Here is a 20,856-nt window from a genome sequence, read left to right as displayed (position 1 = left end):
TGGATTGAACAACGTTTACCTGTGGTGTATTTGTATAGCGTGTGTACTTGGCTACTCCACACGGCGGTCCCCTTGGCTGCTCCACACGGGGTCCCATTGGCTACTTTCCTCTCAACCCCAGCGTCAAACTGTCCACACGTCCCCGTTTAAAGATGTTGCTGCTACTTGTCGAGTCGAATCTCGTTTGTGGAGGGAGCGACCCGGGTCAGCGAACAAGACGACCGGAGGAGCATAGCGACGAGGAAAAATCGATCGGAACAAACGATAAACAGGGACCATTATGACCACGATTATGTTACTACACACCTGTCAACCCCTTATCAGTGCCCTACCTTATTACAGACCAATTCGGACCTCATTGGTCACCCCTTGCCCTTAGAAATGTCAACGTTCATCCTGCAAAGTCCCATAACAAGGGAGAAACACAAACAAATAGACCAATTTTTTTTTTAACTGGCTGGCTGCTCGGAGTCAAACAGATTTGATTTTTGGGGCGCATCCGGAAACTGCTTGAACCGGTTCACGGTTCAAAAGTGTTTTCAGAAACCGGTTTGAATGTTTTTGTTTGATAACTTGCATAATGTATCCCTGAGTTGCAGGCCACAATGTATGTAGAGGTACAGTCTAGGTCTTTGGTTTGCAAATTGTAGCGAACGTCCAACGTTGATAGCTTTCTTTCATCGCTTATCGTTCATGCATTGCAAGTGCTGAAGATTAGCACGTAACATAATCAACAGACGGTTAGAAATCAAACAAAGCGTTATAAATATTGCACGATGTTCATCAAACATACGGTGCTCGTCAAAATTGGCGGGAAAAATATAATGGCATTTCAGTTTTCTTGAAATGTATTTTTCCACCAGTTATTGCCGAGAGTGCTTCAAAGACCTCCGTGTCTCTCTCTCTGAAAGACATGGCCATGGGGATTACAAAGACGCACAGAGACACAGAGCAAGAGAAGACACAGAACACACACTGATGAAGGATGGTGGAGACGCTTAACCGGTGCGGTGTGGATGTGACAGTGGTCAATAATGATAACAGAGGGGCACCAGTGGTGTAGTAACTACATTACCGGTGGTGTAGTAACTACATTTTCAGTGTTGTAGTAACTACATTATCAGTGGTGTAGTGACTACATTATCAGTGGTGTAGTAACTACATTACCGGTGGTGTAGTAACTACATTATCGGTGGTGTAGTAACTACATTATCGGTGGTGTAGTAACTACATTATCAGTGGAGTAATAACTACATTACCGGTGGTATAGTAACTACATTATCGGTGGTATAGTAACTACATTACTGGTGGTGTAGTAACTACATTATCGGTGGTGTAGTAACGACATTATCAGTGGTGTAGTAACTACACTATCAGTGGCATAGTGACTACATTATCAGTAATGTAGTAACTACATTATTAGTGGTGTAGTAACTACATTATCAGTGGTGTAGTGACTATGTTATCAGTGGTGTAGTAACTACATTATCATTGGCGTAATGACTACATTATCAGTGGCGTAGTGACTACATTATCAGTGGCATAGTGACTACATTATCAGTGGCGTAGTAACTACATTATCAGTGGCGTAGTGACTACATTATCAGTGGCGTAGTGACTACATTATCAGTGGTGTAGTAACTACATTATCAGTGGCGTAGTGACTACATTATCAGTGGCATAGTGATTACATTATCAGTGGCGTAGTGACTACATTATCAGTGGTGTAGTAGCTACATTATCAGTGGCGTGGTGACTACATTATCAGTGGCGTAGTGACTACATTATCAGTGGCGTAGTAAATACATTAGTAACTACACTATCAGCTCATGGGATGCGGCAGTGGGTCAAGTGGGACCCCAATATTCTGATTTGTCTCGCACTGTCGCAACCGGGATATTCTATATCGCAGCTACCTCTTGCCTAATCACATCATCGGTACGCTCATGGTCTCGAACAATTAGCACTTTAGGGGCGCTCTGTCTTCGCAAAATATGTGTTGTTCTTTTACAATATTGGTGAAAACATATGGGTAGTGAGATGGTAACTACCTCACCAGGTATACGGGAGTACATGGGTTCGATTCTCACCCTGATGCCTGTATATTTGGAGTTTGCATGTCTCTCCCTCCCCGTGGTCACGCTGATTTGTCTCTGGGTCCTCCGGTTTTCCCCTCCACGTTTAGAATCAAAATCACGCGTTTAGATAATTTGGCTGCTATAAATTTCCACATGATATGCCACTCAATTGAGGTATAATTTGTGGCCAGGTCGCTTCTGAAAAAGAGCTATATAGCTCAGTGGGCCTTACCTGGTAAAAAAAAAGTTAGTTTTAGTTAGGTAGTTATATTACATGGTGGTTATCAAAGGGACCCTAACTCGTAGCTTTGGCCACCATGGCAGCCAAGGAATGGAATGTGTCTAAGAGGAACCTCCACTTAGAGATGGAGCGATGATGGATTGTTGAAATCGCTTTTATTCAGCAGCGGGTTGACAACGGCTGTTGGCAAAAACTGCGCCACTAACCCGGCGCGACCAGAGTTCGATTACCGCACGCGGCTATCATCAGTGGCGATTATCAGACCCGGTCCCGGACTTTTTCCCTAGGCCGACTCGGTCGTAACTGAGTAACCGGTGCGGTGCATCAAGATCAACACGCGAGAGACAAAGGCGACCGGGCGTGGTGCTGGGGACACTATCACCTCATCGTGCATGGCATCGGCCTTCATAGGCGCTCGCTAACTGTACTTGCCCCAACAGTCTGTCAAGGCTATACGGGAGATCTTTGTCTGCACGTGAATTTGTGGGGAGCGTTAATGGGGGGTTATTTGACCATACTTCACCGTGCCGGCCAGCATGCGGGTTGGTGAGAGTGGGCGCAGAGCATAGAATATGTCGTGGGAGCCATGGAAGTGCAGTACAACAATGAGTTTTTTCTGCAGCTTTGCGCAGCTGCCCGCCACGTAGCCCCCCAGCAGCAGCCTATACAACCTGTTGCGTGTGGTGGTTATTACACCCGGGGGGGGGGGGGGGGTTGATTATTTGAGAGAATGATTATTCAACCTGGTTGAACAAAATTAAACCGGAACCCCAGGCTGGTGGAAATATATAAATACTAGCAGGAAGTACCCGGCGTTGCCCAGGTCTTAAAAATATTTCCAAACTACTCTTAAAAATCGAACAGCAGTGCGTATTGACTGTGGTGGCACCTGCTATGATTACAGCAATGCATACCGACTGTGGTGGTACCTGCTATCACTACAGTAGTACATGCTGACTCTATAGCAGTATCTATCGACTCTATAGCACAAAGTACTCACCTGACAGAATGGCGTGGTGAGGCCTAGTCCCGTGCAGAGCCTCCGGCCTCGCCTAGATTGTCCAGCCGGCCGAGGTGGCACCTTGGCAGGCTGGGGCTGGGCTGCTACCCCCTGACCCACCCCCCCCACCAGCCACGATCTCCCCGGCCGCTCTGCAGTAATATCTACGGCCTATAGTGGTAGCATCTAGCGACTGTATAGAAGTAATAACTGCACGCATCGGGGTGGGAGGGGCATCACACAGTGAAGAATTAACGTCAACGTTTAGTGTATTTTTATAGCATTTTTAATGCGAAAGAAAATGCCCCTCCCCCATCATTCCCATCGAAGGCGTGCGACTTGGCGTAGGCCGTCCCCCCCCACCAAAGGCGCGTGAGTTGGTACGGTCGTGCACGCGTCATAAGTGAATAAATGAATAAAATGTAAGCGCACAAAAATCGCACATTAAACTAATTTAAAGTTGACGGATGTGAAAGAGGAATAGCGCTTGCTTGCTGACCGCAGGGCTTACGGCGTGGTGCCTGGCTATTATATTTTTTTATTACCTAAACCCCACCGTTGGAGAGCCAAGCGCGCGACCACACACAAACCCACACACATTTTTTTTACTTTAATATATAGACTAGCTGTACTACCCGGCTTCGCCCGGGACTTGGATCCACCACGCCCGGCCGCCTTTGTCTCCCCAGTGGTGATGTTCACACACCACAGCAGTTACTCGTTTGAGGCTGAGTGGCCCTAGGGGAAGCCCAGAACCGGATCAAATAATCGTCACCGGTGGTGGCCGTGAGCGGGAATCGAACTCGGGTCGCCGGGTTCGTAGCGCAGCGCGCTAACCACTACACTACAATGCGTTACGCTTCCACATGCCCGGGTCACGTGACAGATTTGACGTCACAGCTCACTGGCCGTGCAAAAAATAAATGCATTATTGAGCTCCCCCCCCCCCTAAAAAAAGTGTATTTTTTTATAATTTGTGCATGGTGTACAGTCTTGAAAGTACCCACATGGCAAATTTCAAGTTTGTTGCATGTCGGGAAGTACGCTAAACATTTTGAACAGACACACATTCACAACTTTGCCTTTTATATATCGAGATAGAAGATATATTTCAGAGCTCAGAACCGGACAGCTCCGGCTCAGATAAATCGCACACTGGGTTTCCCCTTCACAACCAAATGAATACGCAGAAGCGGGCAGTCCACTTTCTCAACAACGGTGTGTGCTGAGTGGCAACTTTAATCGGACACGTGCCAATAACGACAAACATCCAAGAAACGAACCCAGTTCATGATGGCCATCGCGCGCCACCTTCCGGCCAACTTACCCAAAGTACAACACAAGTAGCCACAGCTCATTTCGATGTGTGTGTGTGGGGGGGTATATATTTTTTGTGATCCCTCTGGTGGATACCGCGTGTTGTTCGGAGTGATGTCCGACGTTTCTCTGCACGTGCTGGTAGCGTCTTCTAGAAAATTACAATTCGGGTTTCCGTAAAGTGAATAATTGAGCCGAATTTTGTTATTTAAATTCGGAGGAGGAAGAAAGCTCCCAGCGCGTGTAGCGTAAACGTCGGGCAGTCATCATGTCACATCAACAACAGCAACCACGCTTTTAGCGGTACACCCCCCCCCCAAAAAAAAAAAATACACGCACACATTTGAGAAGCCACGCAGCACAACCACACAAACCTACGCGCAACACTGGGCATCGTCACCAGCCAGACACGTCGGCGCTTCAAACACGGATTCATGCGTCGATCAGGTTTGTTGTCGGTGCTGTTGTTGCTAAATGAACACTCTCGTTGTTACGCGACACGAACAATTCATGGTATTGCGTCTCGATCTCGATCACACGCGAGCGCTGGTTGGTTTTGCATATTCACTCGGAACGTATTTACACGGCTTTACGTCGCCACGTGCGTAGCGATTCGCTGTTGTTTATCTAGCCCGAAAGCTTATTAATCATCATCATTAATTAGGCTAATCACACCGAGCGCCTGGCACGTGACTAGACGGATGTTCATTGCTTCTGAGAATTAATGAATGAACACTCACACTCGGCTCGGAAGCCAAATTAACGCAAATTGGCACGCAGTCTTTTTCTCTTCGTTCGCTCCCTCCACTCTGTTCGGTCATTCGTTCGTTCGTTCTACCGGGTGCCGATATTTGCGCTTCGCGGAGGGGCACGAAGACCGGACCGGACCTCCCATCGGGTTCACCCCGAGATGGGACCTCCCCCCCATCTCCTTCGGTTCCCCCATGCCCCGATTCAGGACCTCGCTCGCAGCCTTTCTCCCTTCATTCATTCCCTCGTTCCTCCTCTCGGTTAAATTCACGGCCACAGACACAGAGAGAGACCGATCAACGGATGCCCCACGAGTGGCGTTGGGGCGAGGAGGAGTTGGGACATGTGTGGGAGGACGGTGATCGAGTTGGCGAAGGTGTCAGTGATGTTTGAGATGTTCTTTATCGCCGGGTCATCGTCCCGGTGCCACTCACGGACGACTTCTGGTACTGATGGTCGAGCAGTTTGATGGCGCGGTCCGCGTTCTCCACGTTGCGGATGAGCGTCGCCAACCTCTTCTTGAGCTTCCTCCTATCCTCGAGTGCGCAGCCGATGACCAGCGACTGGAACTTGCTGTCGAGGGGACCCGACGAGGAGGGTTCGCCGTCCGCGTGGCAGGCGCCGTGCAGCGAGGCGAGGCGCCGCTTGGCACCGTCCAGGTCGTCCCGCAGCCGTGCGGCGACGTCGTCGATGAGCGAGCTGGCCTTGCGCAGGGCCTCCTGCTGCTGGGCGTTGCGCAGCGTCTCGAGGGCCACCTCCACGGTGAGGGTGCGGCTCAGCAGCCGCTCGGCCGTGACGCTCAGCTCCTCGCGCTCGCCCGTCGACAGCGCCGCGCGGGACGGCAGGCGCACGGTGACACCGCGGGGCGACATCGGCACCCGCGGCTGGACGAGCAGAAAGCAATTCATGTCTGCGGCGGGGAGGTGGCTGCTGCGGTGGCGGCTGCGGCTGCTGATGGCGAAGATTCTTCTGCTGCTGCTGCACCTCTAGGAAGGGGAACCTCCTCCGATAGCTCGAGTGACGCAGGAAGACACCGTTGTCTCTCGCTCCTCTGCCCGAACTAGGATCTCGACTCCCATTTATACTCCTCGCTATGATGCGCCCGTCACCGCCGCCCACTCACACTCGAGTCTCGAGCGTGGGCAGGGAAAGCCCCATCCATGCCTGGCAACTGGTTCACTCCCACCCCCACTCTCTCCCCCGCCTCTCGCTATCCATCCCTCCCTCCTCCTCGTGTGTTGTATGTGTTGTTATTATCTGTTGTTCTCTGGTTGGATTATCCGATAGTGGCTGAGCGCGCACGCGTGGCTACGTCAGACCGCGCTGCAAGTGACGCACGGCAGACGCTCGATCGGCTCCCTCGGCCCGCGTGCGATGAGGAGGGGGGAGCGATTCTCCGGCTCTCGTCCCACGCACGTGTGGGACGAGCTGCGACGATGAGCGACAAAGTGACGACGAGAGAGTGCGAGCATGAGAGAGATAGAGAGATTTCCCCGTGCGCGTTGAGACAACGTGTGAATTAGCGGGGACACGAGGAATGCGTCATCCGCAAAGCGTAGGGCCGCCTTGATGCGCGAACACTACCATAATTGGTATTTCAGATATTTTGTGTGTGTGTGTAGGGTTTATTTTTTTTCGTCCGTAACAAAAAGATATACGTGTATATTTTCTGGTGAGAAGCGGAGGCGGAATGCGGGCTCTGTGGCACGGGGAAAGCCCCTGCTTGGTATTCATGGAGAGCTTTGCTCTTTGTCCGCGTTACGCAATTTATCGGCACCACCGCAGAGGGTTTTGGTTTTGCGCAATAAAAAAATAAGCATGCGCGTGGGGCACCGCAGCTCGCGCACACAGACGGGGTTCCTACCCGTCTTTGTCTCCCTGCGTCTTTGTCTGTCCCACTTTCTGCCTTCCTCGCTCTGTCCGTCGTCTTCCCCCGCGTCTCTTTCTCTCGCTGAGTCCCACCCAATCTCCATCTGTCTATTTTTCCCCAGGTATCCCCCTGTTGTCCTCCTTGTCTCTTCCCGTCTCTGTCTCTTCCTATCCGCGTCCGCATGCCTCTGTGTGGCGTGCGTCTCTCTCGCCCATCTGTGAGTGTCAGTGGGTGGCGTAGCGTGGTTGGCACGAGTCCTGGGTGCAATTAATAATTTGGGACCCGCACTCCCAATTCCCACCCCCGTCCCCTCTTCGTAGGCCGGATGGAACCTGGGCTCCCCTCCGGGCCGAGGGACCCGGTGCAGTTACACGGACTGCACCCTCGACAGCTGACACCACTGTCTCTCTCTTCCTTCCCGCCTATCCCTCTCCCACCCTCTCGTTGTCTCCCCGTGTCCCTACACTCGACATGGCCGCGATGGATACGCGGTCGCGAACCGTCGCGAATCCTCGATAGCGGCGCGCGGTCGCGACCAACACGACTCGCGGTGGCGATGAGCGGGGCGCGAACCACCATGGCGCTTACGGCGAGAGAGAGGGGAGCGCGCGCGCGAGAGAGAGAGTGGAGCGATGCGGGGAGCGGGGCGGGGAAGAGCGTGGATCTGGGAGCGAGGGGGGCAGAGCGGAGCGCGAGGAACGGGGAGGGTTGCGGACGAAGAGCGATGCGGGGAGCGGGGCGGGGAAGAGCGTGGATCTGGGAGCGAGGGGGGCAGAGCGGAGCGCGAGGAACGGGGAGGGTTGCGGACGAAGAGCGGGGCGAGGAGGCTTGGAAGCGGAGAGCGCGGAGAGAGCGATCCGGTCACTGCTCTCCCATCTTGTTGCTCTCTCGCGATTCCACCGCGCGTTAGAGGCCCAGTGGCGGTGGTCTTCGAGTGCGCAGGCGGTGCAATTGCGTTGGGGGTTGGGGGGAAACCCACGGGCCGGAGGGGCCGAGGCACCGGCCTGCGACGAGTGGTGGATGGCGAGGAAGAATCATTCCCAGGTGCAGGGCCCATGCCGACCGCGATGCTACACCGCGAACGACGACCTCTGGGTTTTGTTCAGACTAATTGACGTTTCCGGTTACGCCGTGAACTTGCGAGGTGGGGGGGGGGCGGAATTGCTCCCCCCCTCCCTCCCCCGCCCCCACCTCTGCCGGGTCACATCAGAGTGGAGGCGCAAATTGAGCAAAAGCTCGCGGTGGAGTCATCGGAGACCCCTGGGTATTGGCGCCTCCACACGTGCACCGCCTCGCGGTATGACATCCGGTTTCATTCGTGGATTCATTCGCTCATTGATTCGGTGCATCGTTCGTACGCTCAATAAATCATCTATTCGCTCATTAAGTCATCCATTCATTGGTTCGCGCATTCAACAGTACCAGATTCACTCATTCACTATTGAGGCAATTGAATCGTGTATTCACTCGTTCGTTAGTTCAATGATTTAATCGTCGATTCGCTCGCTCATAACTTTGTTAGGAAGGAATCAGCTTGCTGATTCACTTATTCACACCATCTTACTGATTCACACTCACGAAGCCAAGGCATTAATTCTCTCATCCGTGTTTTCATCAATTCGATCAATTATTCATTAATTAATTCAACCGTGCATTCATTACATTTGGTAATTAATTCACTCGCTCACTCATTAATTAATTCACTGTTCTAAAAGTGCGTGGGTGAAGCGAAGCGGGAGGGTAGAGTGGGATGGTGGTGGTGGTGATGATGATGCAAGGATGACGGTGGGGGGAGATGAGAGCGGGGGTTATGTGTGGAAGAGTTTAGCGGGGGGAGCAGATGGACTGGCTGGTGGGGGTTCTCAAAGACTCGTGGGGGGGTGGGGGGGGGGGCTCTGAGCGAGAGCCAGAGGAATGGCAGGGGGCGACAGAGCGAGAGAGGGAGGGAGAGAGCTACACGGGCAGTCGTTGGCACAGATCGAGAATCAGTCCCTTGCCCTACGGGTTTATGTGACACGGGGAATTCTGAGTTGGCGGCTGCCATATACGAGAATGTTGGTAAAATAAAGGACAGGTTTTTTTTTTTTATCAGCAGGGTCCCGCTCCCTTGCAGGGTAATTTTTTTTAACTTATTTTCCTTGAAAGACGTTTTCAGCCAATTAATGATGGGAGTTGTGTTTCATGGAGTTGTGATTTATAGGGCAAAGGAAACCGGAGCACCCTGGAAAAAACCCCACGCGCGTGCGAGGCTGGGGTGGGGGGCAACACTCTAGCCCCGTACATAACGAACACAATTATCTAGGTCGTTGGGGAGAATATAAATAACATAAATAAGCAGACAACGTCCCCTTCACGTATCCCGTCCCTCCACGTAAAAAAAGGTTTTTTAACGCCATCAGCAGCACGGCCTTCTGGGAGTGCGCCATTTTATCGGCATTTATTTTTAAGACGACAAAAATCCTGGACCCGTGTGGACACTTCGTGTCTCATCGGAAGAGTTAGGCTCCCTTGGAAACAGGACCGTGGAGGCGAGGGTAGGTGGATCGCACAAATGTTGCTCAAAACGCCCTTCTTCTTGGGTGTCGTGGAAGTGTCAAACCCTGGCTCGAGAGGCGAATGGGGTACAGAAAATGTGTACCTCACCTGCTTCATTTGTATGGGATATAGTGTTGCCCCGTCGCATAAACTGGACCTTTGTTTGCGTGTGCTCCGGTTTCCTCCTACATGTAAACACTCATTAATTAATCTATAATACCTTCATATATAGTGGATCGCAGAGCTTGGGCTAAGGCAGATTTTGGCGTTTGCTCATCACCACCTGACTGCTGGCTTCCCCGCATGTCTGTGGTTCCTCCGCGCCCCTTCGACCGTCCGTTTCTCCCTACCTCCCTCCAGTGAGCAAAACTTTTTTCGAATGCAGTATGATCGTACGGTAGGGTATTTCGCGAATTTTCGCGGGATCTACGGCCGAGGTTTGAGGGTGGGTGGGTGGGTGGGGGGCAGCCGGGACGTCACAATGAGATTGCAAGTGACGTCACCTCCGCGCACGCGTTCATGGCCGCGCGCCAGTCAGGTATCCAGCCAGACCTGAATTCAACTAGCAAAAGGGTTTTTTTCTTCAAATTTCGTATTATTGGTAACAGATTAGCCGTGCGGATTCGAGGGTGCGGTTGGTATCACGCTATAACTCGTGCCTCACAGCAACAAGGTTTCCTGGGTTCAAATCTCAACTCAGGCTGCCTTTCTGTGTGGCGTTTGTTCGTTTTCCTCCGAGTTCTCTGGTTTCTTCCCGTAGCTTAAACAAAAAAGAACGCCCCCCCCCTCCCATACAATGTAACTGGCATTGACCAAAAACATCCCGCCACTGCTTTAAGAAAACAAATCCCCTCAAATTACTCAGTTGGCATTGGTGTACACATCATAGCAACATCACCCGAATACTGCGAAACTTTAGCAGGACCCTCTTGATAACTTAATCTTGAGTCTCAGCGAAGTTTTCACGAGCAAAGAAGCGTCAAACCAGCGTCATACGATGCCCCCACCCCCAAGCCCCTTCCCCCACTCCCCCTCCCCAAATCGCTCCCCCAGCCCCCTCGCCTCCCAGACCCCACCACCCCTTCAATCATCGCTGCTCATCACGCTACTAACGCGAGCGTGATTATATAATTGACTGACATCAGCAGTTTCTTGTCACGCACTGGGAGCCCTCCTCTGGTCGCGAGGGCATCAGCCGCCCGAAGTCTTCGATCAACACGCGGGAGCGCAGCCAGGGACGCGACCGCCACCCGCAGCAGCAAAGGAGCCACAGCGCGGTTGGGGGTGGAGGGGCCCTTTGCGGTTTGCGAATTCAATCGTCGAATTGGCGAGCGAGCGAGCGAGTTGAATGGATGAGCGGTGGCGCAGCGGTCAGCTGCGAACGCGGGCGACCCGAGTTCCATTCCCGCTTACGGCGATCGCCAGGGACGATAATCTGAACAGGTCCCTGGGTCTCACCTAAGTCGACTCAGCCTTAAATGAGTACCGGATGCGATGTGTACACATCGCCGCGAGGGAGACAAAGGCGGTCGGGCGTGGTGCTGGCCACCCACCCCCTCGTGTGTCGTGTCGGCCTTCATAGGTGCTCGCATGCAGCCCTTGTCCTAATTTCATGTTAAGGCTATACGGGGGCGGGGGGGGGGATCTTTATCTTTGTGTAAATGGGATAATGGGTGTGGCGAATGAGAGTGACTGAATTCAAGTGAACTATCGTGAATGAGCAAGCGAGAGGTGAACGAGTGTGACTGAGACTCCCCGAGCCTTGGTGTTCAACCGTTGCCCGTGTTCGTGTGTGGCGGATGAGCGGGTGAGGGTTACTATTGATAGGGGTATGGTCAGTGGCAGGGGTAGTTTAATGTGCGTCGAGGGGTGTGGGGGGGGTCTGGTTTGTGACCTGAATAGCGGCGAGAGTAGCGGGCACGGTTCGTGTCAACAGGGTGGACCGCATGTCTTGTGACCCGCCCCCCTCCCCCCCCCACAAAGTAATTGACCCTTAACGTGTTTTCCATCACATATTCATTTATGTTTGTAAATAAACCTTGGTTTAAAACAAATATTCAGTTTTAGAGTAATGAAATTTGGGTCACAAGTTAAATTAAACTGAACAATTTTGTTTTAATTAGGTGAAGCCTACTGAGCTATTATAGCTTCTTTGTCAGAAGCGACCTGTCCACAAACGACAGCTCGACTAAGTGGCTTAGCATCATCGCGGGGACATTTTCTAGCAGCCAAATTAACCTCGAAGCGCACGTCGATTGTAAATGTGGAAAGGGGAAAACGGGAGGACCCGGACAAAAAATAAATGCCACGCCACCACGGGGAGAGAGACACATGCAAACTCCAAATACGCAGACATCGTCAGGGTCGTGATCCAACACACCACCTCCTGCATACCAGGTGAGGCAGATAACATCTCGTGGCCGATTTTATTGTATTACAGCGCCCCATCATCTGAACCACCCTGTGCATCGCCAGCCTGACTCACCCCCCTCGCCCCCCTTAACCCCCCCCGCCCCTCCCACGATTCTGATTCATTCATCATCACCACCACCGCCGCGCTCCCTTTGATTTCGCCACTCACCACCCCCTCCCTTCCTCCCCTCTCCCTCCCCGCCGAGAGAGTCGAAGCGCCCACGCGAGATTACTCACTTCACCGGCATACGATTCACGTGGAGGAGAAAGGGATAGTGGTGGTGGTGAGCCTGTGGTAAGCCTGTGGTGAGCAGACACTGGTGATAAGTGGTGATGTGTGATCTGCGATTAATAGAGACCATTCTGTTGTGTCGCGTGGATGAGCAGGCGATGGTGATGTGAGCAGCGGTGAGCAGCCAATGGTAATGAATTAGAGTATTAGACAATAGTGCTGGTAGTTGGTGAGCAAAACTCTGGTTATGTGATGAGTGGTGAGCAGACGATGGTGATGTGAGAAGTGGTGAGCGGAGGATGGTGACGTCATGAGTGGTGATGTGAGAAGTGGCGAGCGGAGGATGGTGACGTCATGAGTAGTGATGTGAGAAGTGGTGAGCCGTGGATGGTGACGTCATGAGTGGTGATGTGACAACTGGTGAGCCGTGGATGGTGACGTCATGAGTAGTGATGTGAGAAGTGGTGAGCCGTGGATGGTGACGGCATGAGTAGTGATGTGAGAAGTGGTGAGCGGAGGATGGTGACGTCATGAGTGGTGATGTGAGAAGTGGTGAGCGGTGGATGGTGACGTCATGAGTGGTGATGTGAGAAGTGGTGAGCGGAGGATGGTGACGTCATGAGTGGTGATGTAAAAAGTGGTGAGCGGTGGATGGTGACGTCATGAGTGGTGATGTGAAATGTGGTGAGCGGTGGATGGTGATGTCATGAGTGGTGAAGAGCGGTGAGCAGACACTAAGGATGTGAGAAGTTGTGATGTGATCATAAATCGACGAGCACATTTTATATTGTTATTAGTGGTTAGCAGACAAGAGTGAATATACCGCACGATGTTGGTGATAAGTGGTGAGCAACCAATGGTGATGATTATCGGAGAGCGGTGATATGCGCAGTGGTGAACAATGTTGATCCTATTGGTAATGAATAAACAATGGTGATGTGAATGGTGAGCAGACAATGGCGGCGAGCGAACAATTGTTATGTGAGCAGACAACGGTGATGTGATGAGCTGTGAGCAGACAATGGACATGTGAATGGTGAGCCTATAATGTTGCTGTGGTGAGCGGTGAGCAGACAATTGGGATCTGGTGAGGACACAATGGTGAGCAATGAACACAATTATCTTATCGTTTAAGGGCCGAATGGTGGTGTTCTGATTGACCTTGTTCAGGACAGTGGTGAATGCAAACAAAGGTGATTTGTTTTCGGGTTTAGTCGAGGTTTAACAGTCGTGTGGGTTGGCTTAAGTCAAGGTTTTAACCGAGATAGGTCTTGGGTTAAGTCAGAGTTTAAATGGGATGTGGGCTTCGCCTAGTCGAGTTTTAACCCAGGAAAGTGGGGTTATGTTTAGTCGAGGTTTAATCGAAAAAAAAGATTTGCGTATGGAAATACGTCTAGGAGCTAAATGCCAATGTCCAGGTCTGCTTACCACAAGAGAGCTTCATTGAATTCTCTAAACCTTAAAATATATTCTTGAAGTAAGGTTAATTTAAAACAGAAATTAATATGCAAAAGAGAAAACATGTTAGGGCTCAATTAATTTGGTGGTCACGAGACATCTGGACCACCCCGTACAGTGGCTTACTATATGAACCGTAGCTTGGGTTGGCTGACCACAACCGCACTCCTGTGGCGTGCGGCTTTAATTTCCCACTCGTGGAGGTTTTAATGAATGCGTGGGGTTGTGTTTTGTCCGAGGTTTGAACCTGGCTCTCTCTCTCTGTTGGGTTGGGGGGGGGGGGTCAAGTTGAGCTAATGGGTGGAGCAGGAATCACGGAGGTCATGGTTCGTACGCCCCTCTGTGGGGGGCCGGTGGGGGGGGCTATGTCTCAGACTTCCACCCACACGCCGCTTCCAGCCTCCTCTTCTCATAGAGCGGGGAGGGGGAGGGAGGGGACGGGCGGGTGGGTGATGGAGCGGCGACCGAGGGTGTGAGTCAGCCAATCACGGATTTTACCTCGTGAGAGCCGAGCAGACGGTCTCTTGCACGGAACAACTCGGCGATTACAAAGCAATATACAGCGGGGCAGGGGAGCTGTGTATAAAGTTATGCAAGACAAAGACGCAACATCTATCAATCCACGCACCAAAGTAACCCTGTGCATATGACCACAATAATATATCCACCAAAACATCCACCAATAGAGACATCCGACCCCGTCTCCACGCATTCATCCCATCCATCCACACATCTATCCGCACAGTAACCCACCCATCCATCATTCCCTTATCCACACATCCATCGACCTTATTCATCCACCAATCCACCCATATGTACACGTGCGTGCTATACATGCCCACGTGATATAAAGCCACTAGGTTGTGCTATCATTTGTGGCCAGGTCGCTTCTGAAAGAGAGCTACGTAACTCAATGGGCTTTAACCTGGTAAAATAAAACAAAAATAGTTTATAGTTTTTGGTTTATCATCATCATCGGAGTCATCAAGCCAGAGCGAAAATCCTCAACGACGTGGGATGCTAGCGCGTAATTTGTTTTTATACTCGCGGGGTTTGTGTTTTTTAATCGATATTCAATCGACATTGATATCGATATTGAATCAATATCGAGTCGATATTCAGACAAGCTGGAGTTAGGAATGTAACACTTTAGCAAAGCGTTTGAAAATCCACGAACAAAGCGGCTTTAATGAGAAATGTCACTCCTTCTTTAGGGATGTGTGGAAGTTTAGATGTGTCGAGCTTATTTGCATATATAGCGTACGGTATGAAAGAAGTTCTACGTTTATATGGTGACGTGTAAAGACTCCGTACAGTCACACTGAGCGTTTTTTTTTCATAGAGTGGCAGTCATAGGATGTTAATATATAAGTCTCTATGTATGTTGCTCTCTATGTTAGCCTATGGGTCTCTGTGAGTCTATGGGTGTCTATTTGAGTCTATGTGCGTCTCAATGCGAGTCTGTAGAGCCCTGTGTAAGTATGTCGGTCTCTATAGGAGTCTGTGAGTCCCTATGCAAGTCTGTGAGTCCCTATGTAAGTATTTGGTTCTCTACGTGAGTCTCTGGGTCTGTGTGAACCACTGCAATGCAATTGTGGAATTATATAGCGCGTACCCATGACTGCATCGGCACGCGCAGTACAGAGCCAGTGTAGATATTCAGGACATGGTCTCAGAAACACCCCTATGCCATTTGCTCGTGACAGCTCAACACAACAGTGGTGATGGATGCGGTGTGCCGGGTTGCGGAATGTTTTAGTTTGTCTTCTCCGCGTCACGGACCCGGACTGGAGAAGGTACGAAGATTAAATGGCATCGTTAACGGCCACTGAGATAAGTAACACTTTGAAAGGATGTCATTAAGAGGCGAGTTATTTGGTGGCGCTGCTGCTGCGTTGGCACTGGTTCACAAGCAAAACAACAAAACCCCAAACACATTAGTCAATCAGAGTGGTCTTAAAATATATAATAGGCGACGTTTCGCGAAATTACCCTTCTTCAGCAACAAAACCCCAAACACATTAGTCAATCAGAGTGGTCTTAAAATATATAATAGGCGACGTTTCGCGAAATTACCCTTCTTCAGCAACAAAACCCCAAACACAGTCAGAGTGGTCTTAAAATATATAATAGGCGACGTTTCGGGAAATTACCCTTCTTCAGCAACAAAACCCCAAACACATTAGTCGATCAGAGTGGTCTTAAAATATATAATAGGCGACGTTTCGGGAAATTACCCTTCTTCAGCAACAAAACCCCAAACACATTAGTCAATCAGAGTGGTCTTAAATATATAATAGGCGACGTTTCGGGAAATTACCCTTCTTCAGCAACAAAACCCCAAACACATTAGTCAATAAGAGTGGTCTTAAAATATATAATAGGCGACGTTTCGGGAAATTACCCTTCTTCAGCAACAAAACCCCAAACATATTAGTCGATCAGAGTGATCTTAAAATATATAATAGGCGACGTTTCGGGAAATTACCCTTCTTCAGCAACAAAACCCCAAACACAGTCGATCAGAGTGGACTTAAAATATATAATAGGCGACGTTTCGGGAAATTACCCTTCTTCAGCAACAAAACCCCAAACACATTAGTCAATCAGAGTGGTCTTAAAATATATAATAGGCGACGTTTCGGACAATTACCTTTCTTCATAGCGCATGTAGCGTAAATATGTCCTGTGAAGAAGGTTCATTGCCCGAAACGTCGCATATTAAGTTTTCCCTTTAAAGACCGCAGCGTCGTTGACGAATGTGCTAAAAAACAAAAACAAATTCCCCGTTGGAAGACACGCGCAGTTTAACAACCGAGCGGCAGCCAGTGCACGGAACGCTTCTGAGAGGACGTTAACCGTGGAGACGGAGCGACGAAACATCATCTCTCGTGTGCCCGCCAATGCCGCCTGCGGATTGTCACATCATTGCAGCACCGTGAGAGATGGTGACGGCTTGAGAGGGGGTGGTGGGAGGGGAGGCTTTCACCCAGCACAGCTGGATTGATCATGGCTGCTAACGATGGCGATAAGCGGAGTCACCGTCGTGCAATCCGCACGCCGCGCATTCATCCGCCGCCGCTGGCAAAGCTGCCGCTAATTGGTCTCCCTGCGAGCAGAGGCGTGGTCGTCATCATCAGCAGCAGCAGCAACAAGAAAGCGCTCCGGCACAACGGAGTGAGTCATCCTGGGCAGTGAATCATTCCTACCGCGTCACCCCCACCTAGTGTCACCACCCCCCCCGCCTCAACCCCCCCCCACGTCACCCCCACCCAGTGTCACCACCCCCCCCCCCGTCTCACCCACGCCACCCCCACCCCGTGTCACCCCCCCCCCGTCTCACCCCCCCCCACGTCACCCCCCCCACCCACGTCACCCCCCCCCACGTCACCCCCCCCCCACGTCACCCCCCCGTCTCCCCCACCCCGTGTCCCCCCCCCCCCAACGTCACCCCCACTCCGTGTCACCCCCCGTCTCCCCCCCCCACGTCACCCCCACCCCTCCCCCCACGTCACCCACCCGTGCGCTGGCAGCATTGATGCCAGCAGTAGCAGCAGAATAAGCAGCAGAGTGAGAAATATCGTCAGCAGCATGAGGGTTATCAACAGCATCGCGAGTGCAATGCCACGTCTATTAGCAGCAGCAGCAGCATCATCAGCATGATGATGATTATCATCAGCAGCATGATGATCATCATCAGCAGCATCTTCAGCATCACCATTGTATCGGCAGCAGCAACAGTGACTGTGTATCATAAGCAGCAGTAGAAGTTGCCGCAGCGGTGATATGTGCATCAGTATCGGCGGTTTTGTTTGTTTGCTTGCTCAGTGTGGTTCTCACAGCGATAAAGAACTCCACTCCTGGTGCATTCACAAGGTCTGATTTATTTCCAAGGCAAGCCGCACTCAGACACTGGTCCGGCCAGGGCTTAGTTTCACACAAATTGTTAGGTATACTGAATACATCTTAACTTAAAGCTTTCGTGACTGCAGGAATTCATATTATTGGGTCTTTCGGTAAATTCACGTAGATAGGTTCAAAGAAAATAACTAAAAAACTGCGACGTTTCGATGGCGACACAAGCGTTCGTCCTCAGGAGAAAAAAGAGTGGGAAAGCTGCTGATGCAGGCTGTTTTAAAGGTTTAAAATGTGTGTAGCCCAATGGTCATCAACGAAGTGGGTGGGGCGAGTGATGTTAAAGGTGGATGGAGGCCGCTCTCCCACCTGACATTAACATGCAAATTTATCACATTAACATAACTAGCCCCGCCCACTTCGTTTATGACCCTTGGGCTGCACCCATTTGAAACCTTTAAAACAGCCTGCCTCAGCAGATTTCCCGCTCTTTTTCAACGGTTTTACTTAACCTGACCCGTATGTTTGTCGTGGTCAAATCTTGCAATCAAAATTTAGTCTACTTCCTGTTGTCCAATCAATTCCAAATTTTGCACACGTACTCAGATCCGGTGACAATGCATGCCAGTATCAAAATCGTCATCAATTAATCAATTAATTGGCTCTTTTAAAGCAATTAGCACATTGTATGGACGGCTTATTAATTAAATATTTATTTGGGGTAGGTCAAAAACGCCGCGGTCCCTAAACTCTGGAATCGCCTCGCCACGTGTCTCAGGCGCCACGTGTCATCAAGATGTTGTCCACTTCCCGTTGTCCAATCGAGTCATTTACTTTTTAGTGCACTTTAAAATAAAACCGTTGTTTTTTTTTTTTAAAAAGTCTTTTAAGGAGTTTATTTCTCCTGATGACGAACGCTTGTGTCGCGATCGAAACGTCCGAATTTTTTTTGTAATTTTTTTTGAACCTATCTATGTGACTTTACAGAAAGACCCAAGAGTATACTGAATACGGCGTGCGGGGCGCGGACACATTTTTTGGGTCACTGGTCGACTGGACGAGGTGGCACGTGACCAGTAGTAGCCACAGCCCACAGTCAGATGTATACTGGATGTGGTGTGCCGGTTTCATGAATATTTGGCTGAAATGAAGCCCTGGGCCAGCCGCCAACATTGCGTCGGGATTCACAGCAATCTATCCGCCGATCACGATTTATTAACCCCAATCGCGCGAGACGATCATTTTGTTCTCATTACAGTATTATTATTCCTCTCTTCGTTAACTTCAAAAATGCCCTTTGTATTTGTTTTAGTTAGTTCAAAAAATATGCCACAGGCAATGGCAAAAAAACGAGTCAAATAAATACTGTTCATGTACTGCAAAAAACGACAACACCCAGAGATAGTGCACAGAGAGTTGCTGATAGGGCCGGATTTAGGCATCCCCACTCCACGGAATGAACACCAGGGCAGAACAGGTCCCCCACACCGCCGCACCCCCCACCTCTTCTTACACATAAAGGTCCCCCGTGTGGCCTCAACAGACCCATTAGTAAGGCTGGTACGGCACACGCGTGAGGAGGTGGTGTGGACAGCAACACGCCCGGCCGCCTTTGTCACCCCCAGTGCTAATGTTAACGCACCACACCAGGTACTCATTTAAGGCTGAGTGGACCCAGCGGAGAACTAGGACCGGTTCAGATATTCGTTACGGATCGATGTTGGGCGTGAGCGGGAATCGAACGCGGGTTGTTGGGTTTACAGCGCAGTTCTGCTCACTACTACACGACCGCTCCCCACTTACACATACACACAGACACACACGCACACGAAACGTATCCCTTTATGCCGGATGTCAGATGGGTAAAATTGAAGGATTGAATTAAAACCACCTCATAAAGCAGCAAGTCTTTTTTCTTTTTGATTATTGGTATATTTGTATTTATTTATTACCCAGCAAAGCCTCACTGAGTCTCAAGATTCTCATTCAGGAGGGTCCTGCCAAGTTTTTACAGTCGGGGTTAAGTGTAGTAATGTTTTGACTCACTCCTACTGGACATGTGTGAAAAAGAGCTTCAAAGCTCATCTTATTTCTCCAAGATAAATAAAGATTCTGATCCTGTTGCCGCTATGAGTAATCACAAATAAGTAATTTGCAGGTAAAATTTCAGCAGCTAACTGAGCCATACCAGTTCCACTGTGCGTTTTTTTCTTCTGTTTAGCTATGGGATAAACCCCATGTAGAACATATACAAACTCCAAGTAGAAAAAGACGCCCGAGTCGGGCATCAAACCCAGGGAGACTTCTTGCTGCGAGGCCAACCTGCCGCAAAAACGATAAACGGTAAAGTTGCAATCTTCATTTGAAGCTTTCGTGACTGCAGGAATCCATACTCTTTGGTTCTTTCGGTAAAGTCACGTAGGTAGAAAAATTAAATAAAACAAAAAATAATATTTCGCGACTTTTTGATCGCAACACAAGCGGTCATCCTCAGGCGGAAAAAAAATAATAATCCAGCAGTGGAACTGGTGAACCAGCGAGAGAGCTGTTACAACAAGAGGTTTGCTTGCGTCCGGGGATGGAATTCCTTTCTAGCTCAGACCCCGCTTGCTTGCCCATCGCCACGTAAATAGCTTCTTGTTGTAACAGCTCTCTCGCTTGTTCAGCAGTACCACTGCTGGATTATATTTTTTTTTCCGCCTGAGGACGACCGCCTGTGTTGCGATCGAAAAGTCGCGATATATTATTTTTTGTTTAATTTGATCTTTCTACCTACGTGACTTTACCGAAAGAACCAAAGGGTAAAGTTGCACCACGGCCATTGCCTTTCTCATGGCACTTCTCCCTACACTACAGACGCAGCTCTACGGAGGCTGCTCGTCCGCGTTGGCTGGATATCTTGGAAGAGGAGGGGTGTACCCCACGCTTTACCCCACCACACGAAACCATTTATATTCCTGGGTGGACAGAGGCAGTGGTGGTGGGGGGGGGGGCATTTAAGAAAATTGCCACCATAGTTTCAGCTGCTGGGCTGGGAGATCGAACCGGCGACCTCTGGGTTGTAGTAGTCCGGTGTGAGAACCACTTACGCTGTGGCAGCGCTCGTAA

At 50.3% G+C, this 20,856-nt stretch overlaps 2 protein-coding genes across 3 annotated transcripts in view; both read right to left on the bottom strand.

Annotated features, from left to right (window-relative positions):
• Nucleotides 1-4,519: 4,519 nt before the first annotated feature.
• On the bottom strand, nt 4,520-6,561 carry BAG2 (BAG cochaperone 2). Its single transcript, XM_032961695.2, has one exon. It carries the CDS (start codon nt 6,292-6,294, stop codon nt 5,788-5,790), a length of 507 nt encoding a protein of 168 aa, XP_032817586.1. The 5' UTR covers nt 6,295-6,561; the 3' UTR covers nt 4,520-5,787.
• An 11,196-nt stretch (nt 6,562-17,757) lies between these two features.
• Nucleotides 17,758-20,856, bottom strand: part of LOC116946618 (ras-related protein Rab-23-like) — a 23,747-nt gene continuing 20,648 nt past the window's right edge. For both annotated transcript variants that reach the window (XM_032961696.2, XM_032961697.2), the window contains exon 7: nt 17,758-20,856. This exon is cut by the window's right edge and continues 561 nt beyond it. The gene's annotated coding sequence lies outside the window, so the exon portion shown is untranslated.

Source organism: Petromyzon marinus, chromosome 27 (genome assembly GCF_048934315.1).
Source record: "Petromyzon marinus isolate PM22_M1 ecotype Great Lakes invasive population chromosome 27, UKy_Petmar_22M1.pri1.0, whole genome shotgun sequence".
NCBI lineage: Eukaryota > Metazoa > Chordata > Hyperoartia > Petromyzontiformes > Petromyzontidae > Petromyzon > Petromyzon marinus.
The sequence above is the reverse complement of the archived record's forward strand: the minus strand, read 5'-3'. Positions and strand labels throughout refer to the sequence as shown.